Source organism: Zalophus californianus, chromosome 6, assembly GCF_009762305.2.
Source record: "Zalophus californianus isolate mZalCal1 chromosome 6, mZalCal1.pri.v2, whole genome shotgun sequence".
NCBI lineage: Eukaryota > Metazoa > Chordata > Mammalia > Carnivora > Otariidae > Zalophus > Zalophus californianus.
In genome coordinates, this window is record NC_045600.1 from 142,013,227 (window position 1) to 142,030,713 (window position 17,487).

General features: G+C 46.5%; 1 protein-coding gene across 3 annotated transcripts in view; it reads left to right on the forward strand.

Moving 5' to 3' along the window:
- ALPK3 (alpha kinase 3) overlaps nt 1-17,487 on the forward strand; it is a 50,909-nt gene that overhangs the window by 25,409 nt on the left and 8,013 nt on the right. For all 3 annotated transcript variants that reach the window (XM_027570883.2, XM_035728065.1, XM_027570885.2), the window contains 4 exons: nt 11,444-13,526; nt 14,766-14,913; nt 15,310-15,437; nt 15,575-15,610. In XM_027570883.2, the coding sequence (XP_027426684.1) occupies nt 11,444-13,526; nt 14,766-14,913; nt 15,310-15,437; nt 15,575-15,610 (2,395 nt within the window). The remainder of the gene's footprint in view (nt 1-11,443; nt 13,527-14,765; nt 14,914-15,309; nt 15,438-15,574; nt 15,611-17,487) is intronic.

A 17,487-nucleotide genomic window follows, 5' to 3' on the forward strand; every position in this document is an offset into this window, starting at 1 on the left:
CCCAGCAATGCTGTGCAGACAGCTCTTTCCCTGGGCAGAAGCAATATTCCCTGAAGGTACTTAGTGAATGGGAACTGGACTTCAGTGCCCTCCAAGACTGCTTTTTAGTGCCCTAGCCGAGATCTTCTCTGAGACTGGCTTAGATCTCTGGAGCTGAGGTACAGGAATGTGGGGACATGGTGGAGTACCCCATCTTCCCAGATTCTTGGAGGGGACAGTGTACACATGGCAGATCTCTGCTGAATGCCTTGAGACCTCAGAGTATCTCTTCTTGGGAAACGCTGGAAGTCTTTTTTTTTTTACGATTTTATTTGAGAGAGAGAGCACAAGCAGGGGGAGTGGCAGAAGCAGAGGGAGAAGCAGCCTCCCCGCTGAGCAGGGAGCCCTACGTGGGGCTCGATCCTAGGACCCCGGGATCACGACCTGAGCCGGAAGCAGACGCTTAACCGACTGAGCCACCCAGGTGGCTCCCCTTTTTTTGTTTTTGTTTTGTTTTTTTTTTTTGATGGGCAGCAAAGTTTTTTTGTTTGTTTGTTTGTTTGTTTTTTGATGGGCAACAAAGTTTTTTGAGAAATAGTACAGAGTTCCCCAAGAGGGAGGGGACCTGAGAGGGCTTTCCAGGAAACCCTGTGAGTCTTGAGGATAATCATCCCAAGGTTTGGAAACCCCACTCCCATAATAAGAGATCTTTGGTTTTCAGAGAATACGTGAATACAAGTATTTTCGGAAAGCTGTTGAAGAAAGGGGGGCTTGAGGAGAGCCATGATCCTTAAGGAATTATCTAATGAATCTAGGGGATTAGACTTTATACAAAACCCTAAGTACAGAGAGGGTGTGGTGAATGGTTACTGCAGCGGGTTTCCAGGGAAGGAGAGTGGGATGGTCTGCAGTTTCTAGGGAAGGCATCTGGGAAGTGGCCAGATGGGCTGGCAACATGTACAGGACTCATTACTGGAAATACTGTAGGAGAAAAACATCAAACAGAAATTGTTGTAATTTTTTTAGTATAGAAGAATGCCCATAATATCCCAGGTTGAAAGAGCTTAGATAGGTGGGAGAGAGGAAGGAAGACATTCTGGGAAGGACACGGAGCATGAAGCAAAGGTAGGGTGGTGGCTAGTGATGAATGCAAACCTGCCTGTCCTGGTCTTGATGCCTAGAAGCATTTAAAGCTTCTCTGTACTTTTTCTTCTCTTCTATGTCTTGTGTTCTGCTTTGTTTTTTTAGCCTTAACTGTAACATCACCCAGGCTTGGGGTGAGACATAGAGGGGGGAGAACTAACATTTATTGAATATCAGCTTCCAGTAATGCTAGGTTAGATAGTTCAGACGGACTCCCTATCAAGAACAACTAGGAAGGACATAGTGAAGAGTTATTGGCCAAGGATATGGAAGGAGATGGAAAGCCAGAATGGTGAATCCAGTGTTTGGCATAGCTTTTATCCTGTGGCTATTTGCTACTCAAGAAGAGGAGAATGAGAGATTCAGCTGTGTTTAAGACAGCCTCATGGGACTAGGGAGACAAAGATTGGAGTCTATGGTCTCAAGAGTAGTAGCCTTGGTAAACCCCCTGGTCTTTGGGTTGGGACCCTGAAGAAGTAGTGAGCCAGAAGTAAATTACCCATACAGGGGTAATCTCTGTGTTATCTCTGAGTTGCCCAGATGACAAGAAATATCTCAGTCCCTGAAGTTAGGTTAAGGTGATTCAAGGTACCCGGTGCCCCGAGCACCTGGAAGAAGCATAAATCATCAGGAGGAGGTTAGCATTACTTTAAGTCTCAAATTATTTTTAAAAAGTGTTTCAAACATAATACTTGGCATCCAAGTGAAGATAAGCAGCACTCCAAGAGAAGAAAACATGAAAAAGAAGTAGCAAAAACAGCAGACAATATAAATGTGTCCCCAGGGGGTTCCAACTTTTGGAATTATCAGACATGAACTATAAAACTAAAACTCTATTTCCTATATTCAAAGAAGGTAAAAAGACAAGATTGAAAATTTCAGAGAACTAGAAGCTGTAAAAAGTGGGATAGACTCAAAGAATCAACCAACTGGAAATCCAGAAGTGAAAAATACAATAACCAGTATGAAGCTAGTTGTTATGGTTATAACATTTCCAGTTCTGGATGAGATGGGGCAAACACACTCACCCTATATCTCCCATTGAATGCAGCTAAAAACTGGGGCAAAATGCATGGTGCAGCTATTTGGTGACTTTGGTAAGCAACAGTAGGCAGATTGGTAAGAAGACCAGACTTCAAAGTATCCTAGAACTAGCAGTGTTTACCTGTTTGTTTGTTCTTTAAATCTAGTATTCTCTGGCCTGGTCTTAATGCAATCAGAAACTCAGAAGTAAGCATCAGCTTCACTTTAGGAGATGCCCTCTACTCTACATTGGGCTTGAGGAATAGGAAAGGAATCTCCTGGTAGTGACAGTAATGGCAGAAGAGGCCACATGTGCCAAACTTTGAGGGAGGGGAATCTTTCCCTCCATTCAGAGAAGCTGTGGTCCCCAAGAGGGTAGGATGAATCCCTGTTGCTTTTTTTTTTTTTTTTCTTTTGGGTCTCTTTCTTGGCCTAAGACACAGGTTCATGTGTGAAAGTATATGATGAGTAAATGAAGCCCCAGCTATCTGTCCAGAGGAGTGAAAAAAGGGACCCTGTGGACCCATAAAGTACGGGGGAGATCTTGGAGAAGGAACATTTGAGAAAGTGACTTCATAAGCTGTTTATAAATTCCTTGTTCCCAAGCTATTTCTGCATTCATGGATCTGGTTCTGCACAGTGTATCAAAAACTTTGAAAATGGAGCTAAAAGACCATCATCCAGGTCCCAGACTGGTCCCTGGGTGGCATACACACCAGATAGATCTGAATAGCCTGCAAAGGCTTTGAAAAATGGAACTCACATTGAAACTATAATTTCAATAGGCTGAGTGGAACTTACAGCCTGAACACAACCAAGTAGATTGTCTGCTAAGACACAAACATTAGTATCACCGTTGGATTTATATAAGAACCAGAGTCTCATGATATTCAAAATGTCTAGGATACAATAAAAGTAACTTGGCATATGAAAAATCAGGAAATCTCAACTTGCATGGGGAAAAAACAGTTAAAGAATGCCAGTGTCAGGATGGCAGAGATGTTGGAATTATCTCAGTTAACATCAGCAACTATAAAAATGTGACAAAATGTGGGCACCTGGGTGGCTCAGTCGTTAAGCATCTGCCTTCGGCTCAGGTCATGATCCCAGGGTCCTGGGGTCGAGCCCCACATCAGGCTCCCTGCTCAGCGGGGAGCCTGCTTCTCCCTCTCCCACTCCCCGTGCTTGTGTTCCCTCTCTTGCTGTCTCTCTCCGTCAAATAAATAAATAAAATCTTAAAAAAAAATCTCTGCAAAGAAATACAAGATATAAAGAACCAAATTTTATTTTCAGAACTGAAAAATACAATAATTGAAATAAAAACACTTTCTGGCTGGGCACAATAGCAGAATGAATATGGCAGGAAAATGTCAATGAACTTGAAGATACGTCAGTAGAAATTCTTCAACTTGAATAACAGAGAGGGAAAATAAAAAGATAGGAAAGAGAAATAAACAGAGCTTCAGGGACCTGTGGTATAATATCAGAACATCTGATGTTTGTGTTATTGGAGACCCACAAGGAGAGAAGCGTGTGGTACAGAAAAAAATACCTGAATAAATAATGGCTGAACACTTCCCAAATTGGCAAAAGACACAAACCTACAGACAAGAAGTTCAGCAAATCCCAAATAAGATATGCCTGCAGAATTCCGTGCCAAGAAGCAATAATCAAATTGCTGAGACCTAAAGATAACACAAAAATCTTGAAAGTAATCAGTGAAAAACAACACATTATAGGGGAACAATGATTCAAATGACTGCAGATTTCGCATTAGAAACAATGGAGGTCAAAAGGAAGTGGAATAATAGACCTGCTAAAAGAAAATATCTTTCAATCCCTAAGTCTACATTCAGCAAAAATGTCTTTCAGTATTGAAGGTGAAATAAAGACATTACCCAGTAAAACTAGAGAATAAATCACTGGTAGACCTGTTTTGAAAGATTGCCAAAGTACGTTTTACCTGTAGAAGGGAAATGATACCAGAAGGGATCTTGTATCATCAGGAATGAAGGAAGAATTACAGAAATGGTAAATATCTGGGTAAACATGCAACATAAAAGGGAGAGAATAAAGGGATCTATATGGTGATAAAATGACTACATTTCACTTGAACAGTTAAATATTGATTCCAAATAGACTGTGGGAAGTTACGTGTATATATTGTAACCCTTAGAGCAAAAACTATACAAAGAAATATAGTAAAAATAACAATATATAAATTAACGTGGAATACCAAAAATGTCCAAATAATCTAAAAGAAGACAGGATAGGGGAAACAGAGGAAAGAAATAGAAAACAAATAATAAAATAATTGACCTAAATGCAAACATATAATTATATGAAATACAAGTGGTCTAAACACGCAAATAAGAGACAGAGATTGGGAGAATGTATCAAAAAACATTCTCAACGCTGGGCTTTTTACAAGAAATTGACTTCAACTCTTAATATTATAGGTAGGTAAAAAGTAAAATGATAGAAAATATACACTATGCAAACACTAATCAATTGAAAACTGGAGTGAGCATATTAATTTCAGACAATGTAGACTCCAGAGCAAAGAAAATTACCAGGGCAAAATTGTGAATTGAATAATGAGAAAAGGGTCCGCTCAATAAAACATAATAAAAAAATGTGTTTGCCTCTAACAATACAGCTTCAAAATATATGAAGAACTGGAAGGAGAAACCGACAAATAAGCCATTATAATTGGAGACTTTAACATTCTGTCAGTAATGTCTTGAGCCAATAGACTCAGTAAGAATAAGAATAGAAAAGACCTGAACAGCATTATCAACCGACTGGGTCTGACACATGCATAGGATACTCCATGTAACAACAACAACAACAGAATATTTGTTCTTTTCAAGTGCATATAAAACATTCACCAAAATAGATCATATCCTGGTCATAAACAAACCTTAACAAATATAAAATAATTGAAGTCATACAAAGTTTGTTTTCTGACCAAAATGGACTTAAGCAACAGATCAATGACAGAAAGATAATAGGAAAGTCTCCAAACACTTTAAAAAATTTATGACACATTCTCATGAGTCAAAGAGGGAAGTCTTAAGGGCAATTGGCTTGCTCCCAGGACCCTGGGATCATGACCCGGGCTGAAGGCAGACGCTTAATGACTGAGCCACCCAGGCGCCCCTGGAAAATATTTTTAACTGAATGAAAATGAAAATACAACACATCAAAAGTTTGGATAAATTAGTATTTTGAGGAAAATCAATATTTTGAGGAAATTTTTGACAATAAAGTATTTATATTAGAAAAGAAGAAAGGTTTAAAGTCAATAATCTAAGCTCCCATGTTGAGAAACTGGAAAAGGAAGAGCTAAATAAACCCAAAACAAGGAGAAGGAAGGAAATAATAAAAGAGCATTGGGTGTTATATGCAACTAATGAATCATTGAACACTACATCAAAAACTAATGATGTACTATATGTTGGCTAACTGAACATAGTAAAAAAAAAGAGCAGTAAACAATGACATTGAAAACAGAAAAACTATGGAGAAAACAAATTAAACTGAAATCTGGTTATTTGAAAAAAATCAGTAATATTGATGAACCTCTAGCAAGACTCAGGAAAAAAAAATGAGAGAAGACACAAATGACCAGCATTAAGGATGAAAGAAGGGCTTGATCATGGTGATCATTTCACAATATGTAGGTATCTCAAAACATCAAGTTGTACATCTTAAATTATACCTCAATAAAGATTTTGTCAATTATACCTCAATAAAGATTTTCAGGGGCACCTGGGTGGCTCAGTCAGTTGGATGTCTGATTCTTGGTCTCGGCTCAGGTCATGATCTCATGGGTCATGGGATCAAGCCCCGTGCCTGGCTCTGCACTCAGTGGGGAGTCTGCTTGAAGATTCTCTCCCTCTGCCCCTCCCCCTACTCATGCTCTCTCTCTCTCTCTCTCTCTCTCTCTTTCTCTCTCTTTCAATCTCTCTAAAATATATCTTTAGAGAAAAGATTTTTTGAAAAGGACTGAAGGGTGATATCACTAGAGATCCTGCAAGTATTAAAAGGATAATAAAGGTCCATTCTAAAAAACTGTGCCTGTAGTTCAACAACTTAGATGAAATAGACCAATTCTTTAAAAACTACAAACTACCAGACTCTTGCAAATAATGAGATAAGATAACTTGAATAATCCTGTATAATTGTTACAGAAATTAAGTTTGTAGCTAAAAATCATCCAAAAAGGAAATCTTTCAGGCCAGATAGTTTTACTGGCAATTCTACCAAACATTTAAAGATGTTAAAGCCTCAGTATCAGCCCTGGGTCTGCGTTTCAGAGGAAGGAGATTCCAGGTCCCAGACACCGCCCTCACCATTTCTATTAAGCTCCTGGTTTTGTCCCTGCTTCCCGAAACCAGCACTCCAGGACTATGTCCCACCTTGAGGGCTAGAAGCCATAATACTTGTCAATCAGTAGTTGATTCCTGGAATCTCCTATGTGCTTGGGCCTGTGCAGGATGCCGAGGCGAATCGCACTGCATCCTTAAACTCTGAGAATTTATGAGGAAGAGGTGTTAAGTCAGGAGGGAAAATTAAACCTACTGCTCTTCTTTGTAGTGAGAAAGCTCACACAGAGCCAGCTGGGTTCACCCCTGCTCACAGCATGGTTATTTTAAAGAAATACATGGCAGTCCTCATATCTCCACACAGTTCCAGATGTAGACACACACCCACACCGACACCCACACACACCACCGTGTTTAGAGAGGTCAGCCTTTGCAGAAGTGTGCAGAAAGTACTCAACTGATCATTCACCATATAGTTATCCAGCACCACCTCTAACCCTGGGTCTCTGCTGGGTCCACCTCTTCAGAGAGGAAGAGTTTAATGTGGCACATCAGCAGGTGCCACATGCATGAAACAAACAACTACCACACAGAATGAGGGTATCCCGATACAATTAGGTATATTCACCATGGGTGCATAGGGTAGGAAGCCACTAATGTTTTGCGGGGTGGGGTGGGGTGGGGGTGGAGGAGGAGACTCAGAAGTCTTCCAAGAAGAGAAGAAACTTAAGCGAGGTCTTCAAGGATGAGAAGGAGTCTTTCAGGTGAGCAAGAAGGCTGAGACTGTCCAGCAAAGAGAAAACACACCAAGTAGTAATAAAATAGCACAGTGGTCACTCCAGGAACTTAGTGGTGTTGGGCAGAGGGACCCAAGAGTTGAAGCTGGAAAGAGAAATCTGGGACCCTTGCTGAAGGATGGGCTTCGTTGATCACATGAGTTTGATTTATTTATTTTCACTTTAAATTGAAAATTGTTGGATATGTGTCATGTGCACATGGTATAAAATTTAAAAAGTAGAAAAGGGGGCACCTGGGTGGCTCAGTCGTTAAGCGGCTGCCTTCGGCTCAGGTCATGATCCCAGGGTCCTGGGATCGAGTCCCACATCGGGCTCCCTGCTCGGCGGGAAGCCTGCTTCTCCCTCTCCCACTCCCCGCTCCTTGTGTTCCTGCTCTCGCTGTGTCTCTCTCTGTCAAATAAATAAATAAAATCTTAAAAAAAAAAAAGTAGAAAAGGTATATGGAGAATATTGTGTTCCTCAACTGCACCACCCCCAACCCAGTTTCTCTTCCTGAAGTCAGGTGCTAGAACTGCTTTTTTGGGCATACTTCCAGAACTATTTTCCCTGCATTTAAAAATATGTGTGCGTCTGTATATTTGCCACACAAAGTCTGCATATTGTACTTTCTAGCCACATCTTGTGTTCCTATTTGGATATTTATTTTATTTTTTTGGAATTTGGATGTACCATAATTCACTGGATCAGTTCTGTTGATGGAATTTAGGTAATTTCTGGTCTTTTGCTGTTATAAACGGTGCTGCAGTGAAAATCCTTGTCTATAAGTCCATTTACACATGGAAATCTATCTCTAGGACAAATTCCTCATAGTGGAACTCTTGGGTCAAAGAATATAAGTGTTTTTAGTTTTATTAAATGATGCTAAAGCACCATCCATAGGGGCGGTGCTGACAACCTGTTTCCCCATACCCTGGCCAGCAGTGTTCTTAAACTTTTTTCTCCTTTAGGCTCAGGCTTTTAGGTTTTATCCTGTAAATGATGATGAGCCCCGGAGAGGTTTTTAAGCAGGGGAGTGTCACAATCAGATTTGTATTTTGGTAAGATCACTTGGGCTGCAGGGAGGGTAAGTGTTGCTCAGAGGCAAAGGCTAGAGTCATGAATACAGGTCGGGAGGCTCTAAAGTAGTCCAGGCGAGACAGAATTGTTGGCAGTGTGGTTTAGGCGGTTGGCCCTGGAGACAGAGAAGGGAATGGGTATTGAGACACTGAGGAAGTAGGTTCCATAGGACTCAGGGACTGATCAGGCTTGGGGACACGGGAGAGAAGATAGCTTTAATCAAAGGCTCTAGGGGTGCACGGGAGAGAAGATAGCTTCAATCAAAGGCTCTAGGGGTGCCTGGCAGGCTCAGTCCCTAGATCGTGTGACTCTTTTTTTTTTTTTTTTTTTAAAGATTTTATTCATTTATTTGACAGAGACAGACACAGCGAGACAGGGAACACAAGCAGGGGGAGTGGGAGAGGGAGAAGCAGGCCTCCCGCGGAGCAGGGAGCCCGATGTGGGGCTCGATCCCAGGACCCTGGGATCCTGACCTGAGCCGAAGGCAGACGCTTAACGACTGAGCCACCCAGGCGCCCTAGATCGTGTGACTCTTGATCTCAGTGAGTTTGAGCCCCATGTTGGGTGTCGAGATGACTTAAAAATAAAATCTTAAAAAAAAAAAAAGGCAAAAAAGCTCTGTTCTCATGAGTCTTGTGCAAAGTCAGCATTTTCTTTGTAAATTTATAGATCTCATGCGCGTGTTAATGCTTCCTAATTCTAGAATACCAGGAGTTAACAGAATGTTCTAACGTATCACTAATCTCTCTTTGTTGGCTCCAAGGGGTTTTTGTCTGTTAGTATCTTACTGGTGGTCAGAGAAATTGGAGGAGCATTTTTACTATAATTCTTTGGCCAGTCAGACTTTTATTCGATGGCTTCTGAGCATCACCACACTCTTATTTTTCCCATATTTGAATGAATGGTATCATTCATTCAAAATTCCATATTCAGTAACTTTAAATTCTATACTTAATTCACATGTAGCTTAATTATAGATATTTTAAAGTCTTTATGTAATCTGTTTCCTTTGGTTTTGTGTGTGGTTCTTCTGATAACTAGAGATATTTGTATGTGGTAATGTATAATATATATTTTATATTTTATATGATACCATTAAGCATTTCCTCTGTTCAGGGTCTTGATTTTTTATGACAAGCTATGATAAAGTGTTTCCACTACTCTTTTCCCCTTCATTTTCCATCTCATCTTAGCCCCACCTCTTATTTCTAGGTGATTATCTCTGTATAGTTAGATGTCCTGTATTTCTATTACCTAGTTTTTCAGCTTTGATTAAATCTTTGCTTCCTGGCTTGTATAGGTGATAGACTCAGGAACTTACTCCACTTACCACCTTCCTCCTTCCCTTTTTTGTACGAGTTGTATCATTTCTGCCTGCTCAGGGCCTAGAACGCTGACATTTTGCTCTGCCACTCTAAACCCCTTTGGTTCTAGTCTCGATTATATAATTGGTAATACATTTAATGCTCAGCATGAATTTTGCTGTGGTTTCCCTAATCATCTTTTGGTGGACCGGAGTATGCTCTCTAGTAGTTTTCTCAAGCGGGGCTCGTGGGAACAATATTCCCTAAGTCCACATATGTTAAAAAAACGATCTTCATAAGCTTAGAGATTTTCAGGAAGTTTCTTCAGTAGCATGTTTTTGCTGGCATTTTCTGAGATGTGCTGCCGCTGGGCCGTTCCACTCTCCTCTACCTGCACCAGCTGGATGTCAACCTTGAGCGTCTTCTGTGTGATTCCCACCCAGCTCTCCACGATCCCACAGCTCTCCTTGGAGGGGTACTTTGTGGGTTCATCACACCGGGATGAGTCCTGTATCTACAGTAACTGTGTTTCGCGGCCACGCTCTGAGGCCTGTGGAACTCTTCACTCTTCACCTGCCCGAGCTGTTTCACGGTTTCTTTTCTGTTTCACAGCTTTTGTTCCCAAACAGCCTCCCAGTGGCTCAGCTATCTGCTTGAGGCAGCCCCTGCTTGGTTTTTCTTTTCTTCTTCTTTTTTTTTGAGACTGTGGATTTTATATGCCTCCAGTTTCACTCATGATGAAGTTTATTTTTTTTTTCTTGTTTACTTTGTTGGTTTTGATTATATTTGGGAGGAAAAGAAGCAACTTGTCTCTTGTGTCACTATGTTGAGACCGGAAATCCTTTAATTATATTTGACTGGGAGGCATTCTCCGCTCACAGCTGGGAGCCTGGGATTTGAAATTAGACACACCTGGCTTCTGAGCTAACCTCTACCACTTACTGTCTGACGTGGATAATCACATTTCTCTTTCAGCCATCGGTGTGTTCTTATCCCTAAGGTTTACTTTTTTTAAAAAATGTTTTTAAAAATTTTTATTTTTACATAATCTCTACACCCGGTGTGGGGCTTGAGCCCACAACCCCCAAGATCAAGAGTTGCACACTCCTCCAACTAAGCCAGCCAGGTGCCCCGGTGTTCTTATCTCTAAAATGGAGAGAACGCTCACAACTATTTCATACTGTGAGGTAGCGTATGCATCATACATAGGGGCCTAGCATAGTGCTTTGCAAATAGTGGGTGTTCAAAGGGTAATAAGAGTATAATGTTTCATTGTTTTTCCAGCACAGGTGGCGTTGCTAATTACTTTAACCTTCTCTGGATGGTGTCACATTACTACCACTCGCTCAACGTTAATGGCGGATGCTGTCATGGAGGCCATTGTCAGGAGACCCTTCAGCTCTCTCCCATTTTGCCCATAATTCTATCTGGTGTCAGTTAGTGCCAAAAAAGAGGGACAGATTAATTTGCTCAGAAGCCCTGGAGAGAGGACACTCTCCTCCAAATGACAGGGGTGAGGGGTCTTTCAGGAAAGGCAGGGTTTCTTCAGGGAGAGGTGGGAAGGGTCGGAGCTAGACCTGGATTCCGGATATTCCTTGGTCTAGACTCTGGGATCAGGAATTGGGATGGGTGGGCTTGGGACTTTGTCACATGTCCTTTGCCTCCCAACCCCTAGCAGGCCTGGAAAACCAGGTGGCAGGATTCCCATCAGGGCACGCCTGGATGAGATCAGAGGAGCCTGGGATGCCAGGTTGAAAGAGATCCTAAGTCTCATGTAGCCAAGTTCTTGCTTTTGTCTGTGTGTTCTCAGGTCCCAGAATCCCAGGCAAACCTGGCTCCTACCGTGTTGGCCAGCAACAGTGCCGATGCGGTCTCTGCTGGTTGCAGCAACTCCAGAAGCCAGGGCATCATTGAGCCCATGGATACAGACACCCAGGAAGATCAGAGGGCATCTGCTGACCAGAAACCTGGAGGCAAGAAGAATACGGAGGCAGATGGGAAGATGCAGGTGGATGGGAGGACCCAAGGAGACAGGACGCAAACAACCCAGAGGACACAGGCAGATAGGAAGACTCAGGTGGACATTGTGCCCCAAGGAAGTGAGAGGCCAGCGTCAGCCAGGAGTTCCCAGGAGGATGCGGTGGCACAGGGAAGGGCAGGGACACAGGCGGAAAGGACACAGACAGGCAAGAAGATGCAGGAAGACAGAAGGATCCAGGAAGACAAAGGGACACAGTCAGAGGGGAGCATACCCACAGCCGTAGACGGTCAGTCAGAGAAGGGCTCCATGACCAGCCTCAGCCCACAGCCCAGAGCCCCCAAATGCCCCCCTTCAGAGGGTCCTCAGGCTCCTCAGATTATTGAGTGTTTTGAGCAGACCCCTGAAGGGCCCTCTGTCCCAGAAGAACCTGGTTTCTTGCTCAGATCTGAGGGGGCAGCAGTCACAGCCCCTGGGAGCTACGAGGCAGCTCTGCTGGATGCCCCGGCAGGCAGCCGCACGCTCCCAGTACAGCGGCCTCCCCAGGGTGGTCCGGAGCATCGGGGAGGGCCCGAGTGGTCAGGTCCGGTCGAGGACAAGCCAGAGGATGGCCCGCTCCCACACCCCAAGGAGGAGCAGCTGAGGGAAGTGCCGTCCATGGATCTGGGTGGCTGTCCTCCAGCTGGCTGGAGCCCAGAGGTGCCTACTGTGCCCTCTCCTCCCGGGCCAGGCCTGACCAAGAGCTCACGGGAGGCACTGCCCAGCACTCCGGCCTCTCAGCACATGAGTGCTGAGGCCGCCTTCCCGCCCTCTGGGGACCAGGCCTTGCTGAGGTCGGCCCCCCCACTGCACCTGGGGCCAGGGACCCCCACCCAGAGTCACCCACCAGCAGCCATGTCAGCCGACAGCGAGGGGGCCTGTGCCCTAGGGCCAGATGTGGAGGGGAGGCCCCCAGGCCCCCGGAGCTGCGACCCTGGCCTCATAGACTCCCTGAAGAACTACCTGCTTCTGCTGCTGAAGCTCTCCAGCACAGAGACGGGGGGCGGGGGGGCGGAGTCCCAGGAGGGAGCCGCCACCGGGGCTCCGGTGTCCTCAGCCACTCTGGTCCCCAACGTGGAAGTGGCCGGTCTGAGTCCCCGGACGTCCAGGCGCATCCTGGAGCGCGTGGAGAACAACCATCTAGTGCAGAGCGCGCAGAGCCTGCTGCTGAGCCCCTGCACCTCCCGCCGCCTCACCGGCCTCCTGGATCGCGAGGTGCAGGCTGGCCGCCAGGCCCTGGCTGTGGCCCGGGGCCCTGGCGCCAGCACACTCACTGTCCCTGCCATCGTGGTAGGCGAGGAGGATGGCCCTGGGCTCCCGTCAGAAGGATCCAGTGAGGGCGAGGGCGAGGTTTCCCCTGAGGGGCCTGGGCGCTCGGGGGCCTCCCAGGAGAGCAGCGGGCGAGGGTCTCTGGGGGAGGTGGGTGGGCAGACAGCCTCTGGTCAGGGACCACTCTCGGCAGACGGAAGGGCCCAGGAGCGCTTCCGGGAGGAGGAGGCCCCCACAGGCCTCCCTGCAGCTACACCTGAGGAGCTAGCTCTGGGGGCCCGGAGGAAGAGATTTCTCCCCAAGGTCAGAGCAGGAGGAGACGGGGAGGCAGCCAAGGCTGAAGAAAAGGAGAGCCCCACAGTTTCCCCTCGGGGGTCCAGGAAAGGCCTTGCACCCGGGTCCCCGGGGACCCCGGGGCGGGAGAAACGCTCCCCGACCCAGGGTAGAAAGGCAGGCATGCTGGAGGTGCCGCGGGCAGAGGACGAGCCAGCAGCAGGAGACCTGGGCTCTGGCCCCAAGGCCAGCAGCTTGGACGCAGAGCAGGCCCTGGATGAAGGCAAGCAGGACACTGCGGCCAAATCCAAGAAAGCCAAAGACCTGCTAAAAGGTGAGCGATGGGGAGGGCGGGGGAGGGCTTCATGGGGAGAGGGCCGCACACGCGGGGCACACACGCCCATGAGGGGTTTGCGGAGCCCCTCCTACGCATGCTCCCGGAATGACCCCCCCAGGCTGTGCGGTCAGAGGGCTAGTTCTTGTCCTGGCTCTGCCACTCGGGATTGGGAAGAGTACCAACTATGTACCACTGAGGCTGAAGCAGGATGGAAGAAATCAGGTCCTGAGCGCGGGGCTGGCTTCCCTAGTGTCCTACATTCTAGTGCCTTCGTCCCCACCATCGCTTCTGCACAGACTTGTCCCCCGAGTACAGAGCAGGAGGGTCGGGATCCAGACACAGGTTCCTCGAGTTAGGGCCTAGGACGCAAACTGAAGTTCTCGCTCGCTCTCTCTCGCCACAAGAGCCTTGCATTTTATTTGGGGAGAAGCTTTATGTTCCGTTGTTGCGTTTTCTTTGTTGTCTTTCGTGAACTCAGTTCCTTTAATAGATGTAAGGCCATTGGCGTTCTCTGTTTCTTCTTGGGTGGGCTTTCCTAGCCAATACCATCCAGTGAACGCTCCCTTTTCATCTATAAAACAAATATCGAGGGTAAATTTGCCATAGCGTCCTCTGTGATCCATTTAATATCTGAAGGTTCTGACATGACCTCGGAAATTTCTGATTCTGGTAATTTGTGGTGCTGTTTCTTCTTCCCATTTATGCGTTTCGTCTCTCATGGATTTTTTTTTAATTTTTTTATTTGAGTATAGTTGTAACATAATATATAGTAATGTAATATAACGTGTATCTCTAATGTAATGTATGTATATAGATAATACATTATAACATAACGTAATATAATCTGATATAACGTAACCCAGTGTCACATCAGTTTCATAGTGATGCAACAGTTATTTATGTTATGCTGGGCTCCCCACGAGTGCAGCTGCCATCTGTCCTCTCTTCACCACCGTCTGTCCTGGGCCCTGAGGCTGTCCCAGGCCCGGGGTGCGGGATCCAGGAGTAGGGCCTTCCAGCTAGGATGTGTGCTTGGGAGTCAAAGCAAACGCCTCAGAGAAACAGGTGGCATGCGGCTGGCGGCCAGGAAGCAGTGGGTTGATGGGCAGGCTTGAATCTGTTTTCTCTCAACCTGTCCCACTAGGGACACCCAGGGAAGCAGGGGTGGTGCCAGGGTGGGGGGCACAAGATGGCAGGGAAGTGGCATGTCCCTCTTAACTGGGCCCCTGCTCTCAGCCCCACAGGTGATCCGGAAGATTCGGGTGGAGCAGTTTCCTGACGCCTCGGGCAGCCTGAAGCTCTGGTGCCAGTTTTTCAACATTCTTAGTGACTCAGTCTTGACGTGGGCCAAGGATCAGCGCCCAGTGGGCGAGGTGGGCAGGAGGTAAGCCAGCCGGACACCGTGTCCACCTGCCTGGCTCCCTAAGTACAGCGACGAGAATGGGGGGCATAATCTTCCCGCTGTGGCTCTAGCCCATCTATCACGTAATGCTCACAGGCACCCCAGGAGGAGATTCTAGTATTCCCTTAGTAGAGAGGAGAAAGTGGAGGCTCCGAGGTATTAAATCACGTGCCAGTGTCCCACAGCTAGGGAGTGTCAGGACGGCCAGCCAGAACTGTGTGATCCAGGACCAGCCCTTGACCACAGTACCACTCGCCCTCGGAGCCGGGGTCCTGCAGCCTCTGAGGACAGGGTGTCACGATCCTCAGGACCACAGCCTGGCGCTGGGCTGTGCATGGCAATGGCCCTCACAGGTGGGGGTGTCTCCCGTCTCTGCAGTGCGGGGGATGAGGGGCCGGCAGCCTTGGCCATCGTGCAGGCGTCCCCGGTCGACTGCGGCGTGTATCAGTGCACCATCCACAACGAGCATGGCTCGGCCGCTACCGACTTCTGCCTCAGCCCCGAGGGTGAGTGAGCCCCCTCCCGCGCTCTCTGCCCAGCCTGGCTCCTGAGGGAGGCCCGCGGTCGTCTCTGCGGGGTGGGTGCTCTCTCCAGGCAGGCCAGCCCGAGGACAACTGCCTCGTCTTCTTTTTCTCCTCCACAGTGTTGTCGGGGTTCATCTCCAGAGAAGAAGGTGAAGGTACGATGCCTGTCTGGGGGAGGGGCGGGCGGGCCTTCATCCCCACGCCTGCCGTCCTCGGGGAGGACCTACTTTATCCATTCCCAGGGCCATGTTTACCTCCACACCCGGCCACCCTTGGCCTCGTTGTTCAGGATAGGGCTTGGGATGGAGGATGGGGAGGACAGCCATTTCCGAAGATCGTGAGGGAAGGAGTGGCCAAGGGGCCCTTCCACGAGAGGTTAATTCAGCCTCATGCCCTTGGCCCGTGTTGGAGCCCTTGACCAAGGGCAGGCCTGGCCGCTAGAGCCTGCCTTACCCTGTCAGCTCCCTTCCTGGGGTTTCTCACCGTGCTCTGTGGGTTCCTGCCTCCGGTCCCCATGGCAAGCTTGCTAAATATGCGGTTTCTAGGGCCCTGCTGTAGATATCCTTAATCACAACTTCGGGGGAAAGGGACCCAGAAAAACTGCATCTTCAGGAGGTCTCTGGTGATTGTGATATCCCTGAGTTACAAGGCATTTCCCCGAACATTAGAGCAAAAGTCTGTGCTGCTTCCTTAGGAAATACACTGAGGATTAGGGCTGTGAAGGCAGCTGGTGATAAATTTTTAGAGCCTCACTGCCAACTAATGCATTCATTCATTCATTCATTCGCTCATTTAATCACTCAGTCATTCAACTAGTGCCTTTTGATCAGTTGTCCAGTGTAATCGATATCAAATAGAACCTCACACCTAAACACGTAGCAATAGTTCTTTAATTTGCTCAAACACAGTCGCATTTCCCCAATTGTCTCGTTAAGGGTTGGTTTACTTGGATTAGGAAGGACTCATTGCTTTGGGCAGATCGGTCTTAAGCCTCTCCTATACATAACTGTTCTTGCTCATTGTTTCCCCTTTTTATTTGTTGAAGTCACTTGTTATGTAGGATTTCTTACACTCTAGATTTTGTTGATTTAACCCCATTTAACATGTTCCCCTTCTCATGTGCTTCTCCTAGACTGGTAATCCGATCAAGAGGCTTGGTCAGATTCAGGTGCAATTCTTTGGGGGGGGGTGGTGGGCTAGGCCACCTCACAGGTGTGCTCTGTCTACCCCTTAGCATCCCATCTAGAAGCACACAATTAATGTCTGATCGTTTTACTCTAGTAACGTTAAGATTAACCCCTGCATTCATTCAGTTGTTTTCTGCCCTGTCTTTGGAAAAGTTTAAAAACTGTATCTGATACTTGTTACCTAGAGGTTTTAGCAGCTACCAGTTATTGCCTGAATCCACGAGCTCATTAGGGTTTACAACTGGAGTATTTTAATTCTGTCATTTCTTCATCCATCCATTGAGTTTCTTCTGTAAAGAAGAAATGGTCCTTTTATTGCCCTGAGCTGGTGTCCTAGCATCCTCCAAAGGTTCAGCAATGAGGTTTGGGGGTTTTTTGTGTGTGGGGAGGGAGGACTGAGTTTTCTCCAAATACAATTAAGAATGTAATTTTTAAAACATATTTGATATGTTCGCCACATTGTAGAAATCATTCTTTTTGGTTGGTATGATTGTCTGATTTGGGCCCGTGGAAGCCCCTTCAGAAAGTTGGCTCCTACGTCCTTCTGACAAGCCTCTGCGGATTTTTGTGGCTTCTTTGCTCTCTGGTCAGGCAGGACATTTTAGGCCCATCGAGTCCACTTCCTGCCTGAGACCTGGAATCAGCCAGTTCTTTAGGGAGCTTGGGGTCCCTTGACAGGGAAATGTCTTGTAGGGATCACAGGCTGAGCACTGGGGCAGCTCATGCTACTGGATGGGTCCTGCAGACTGTTTCGGTCAAACATGTTGGTTGAGATGGAGACATTTATTCATTTGATCAAAACACCTAATTCCCAGACAAAATCCATGCATGGATTGCCGCTTCCA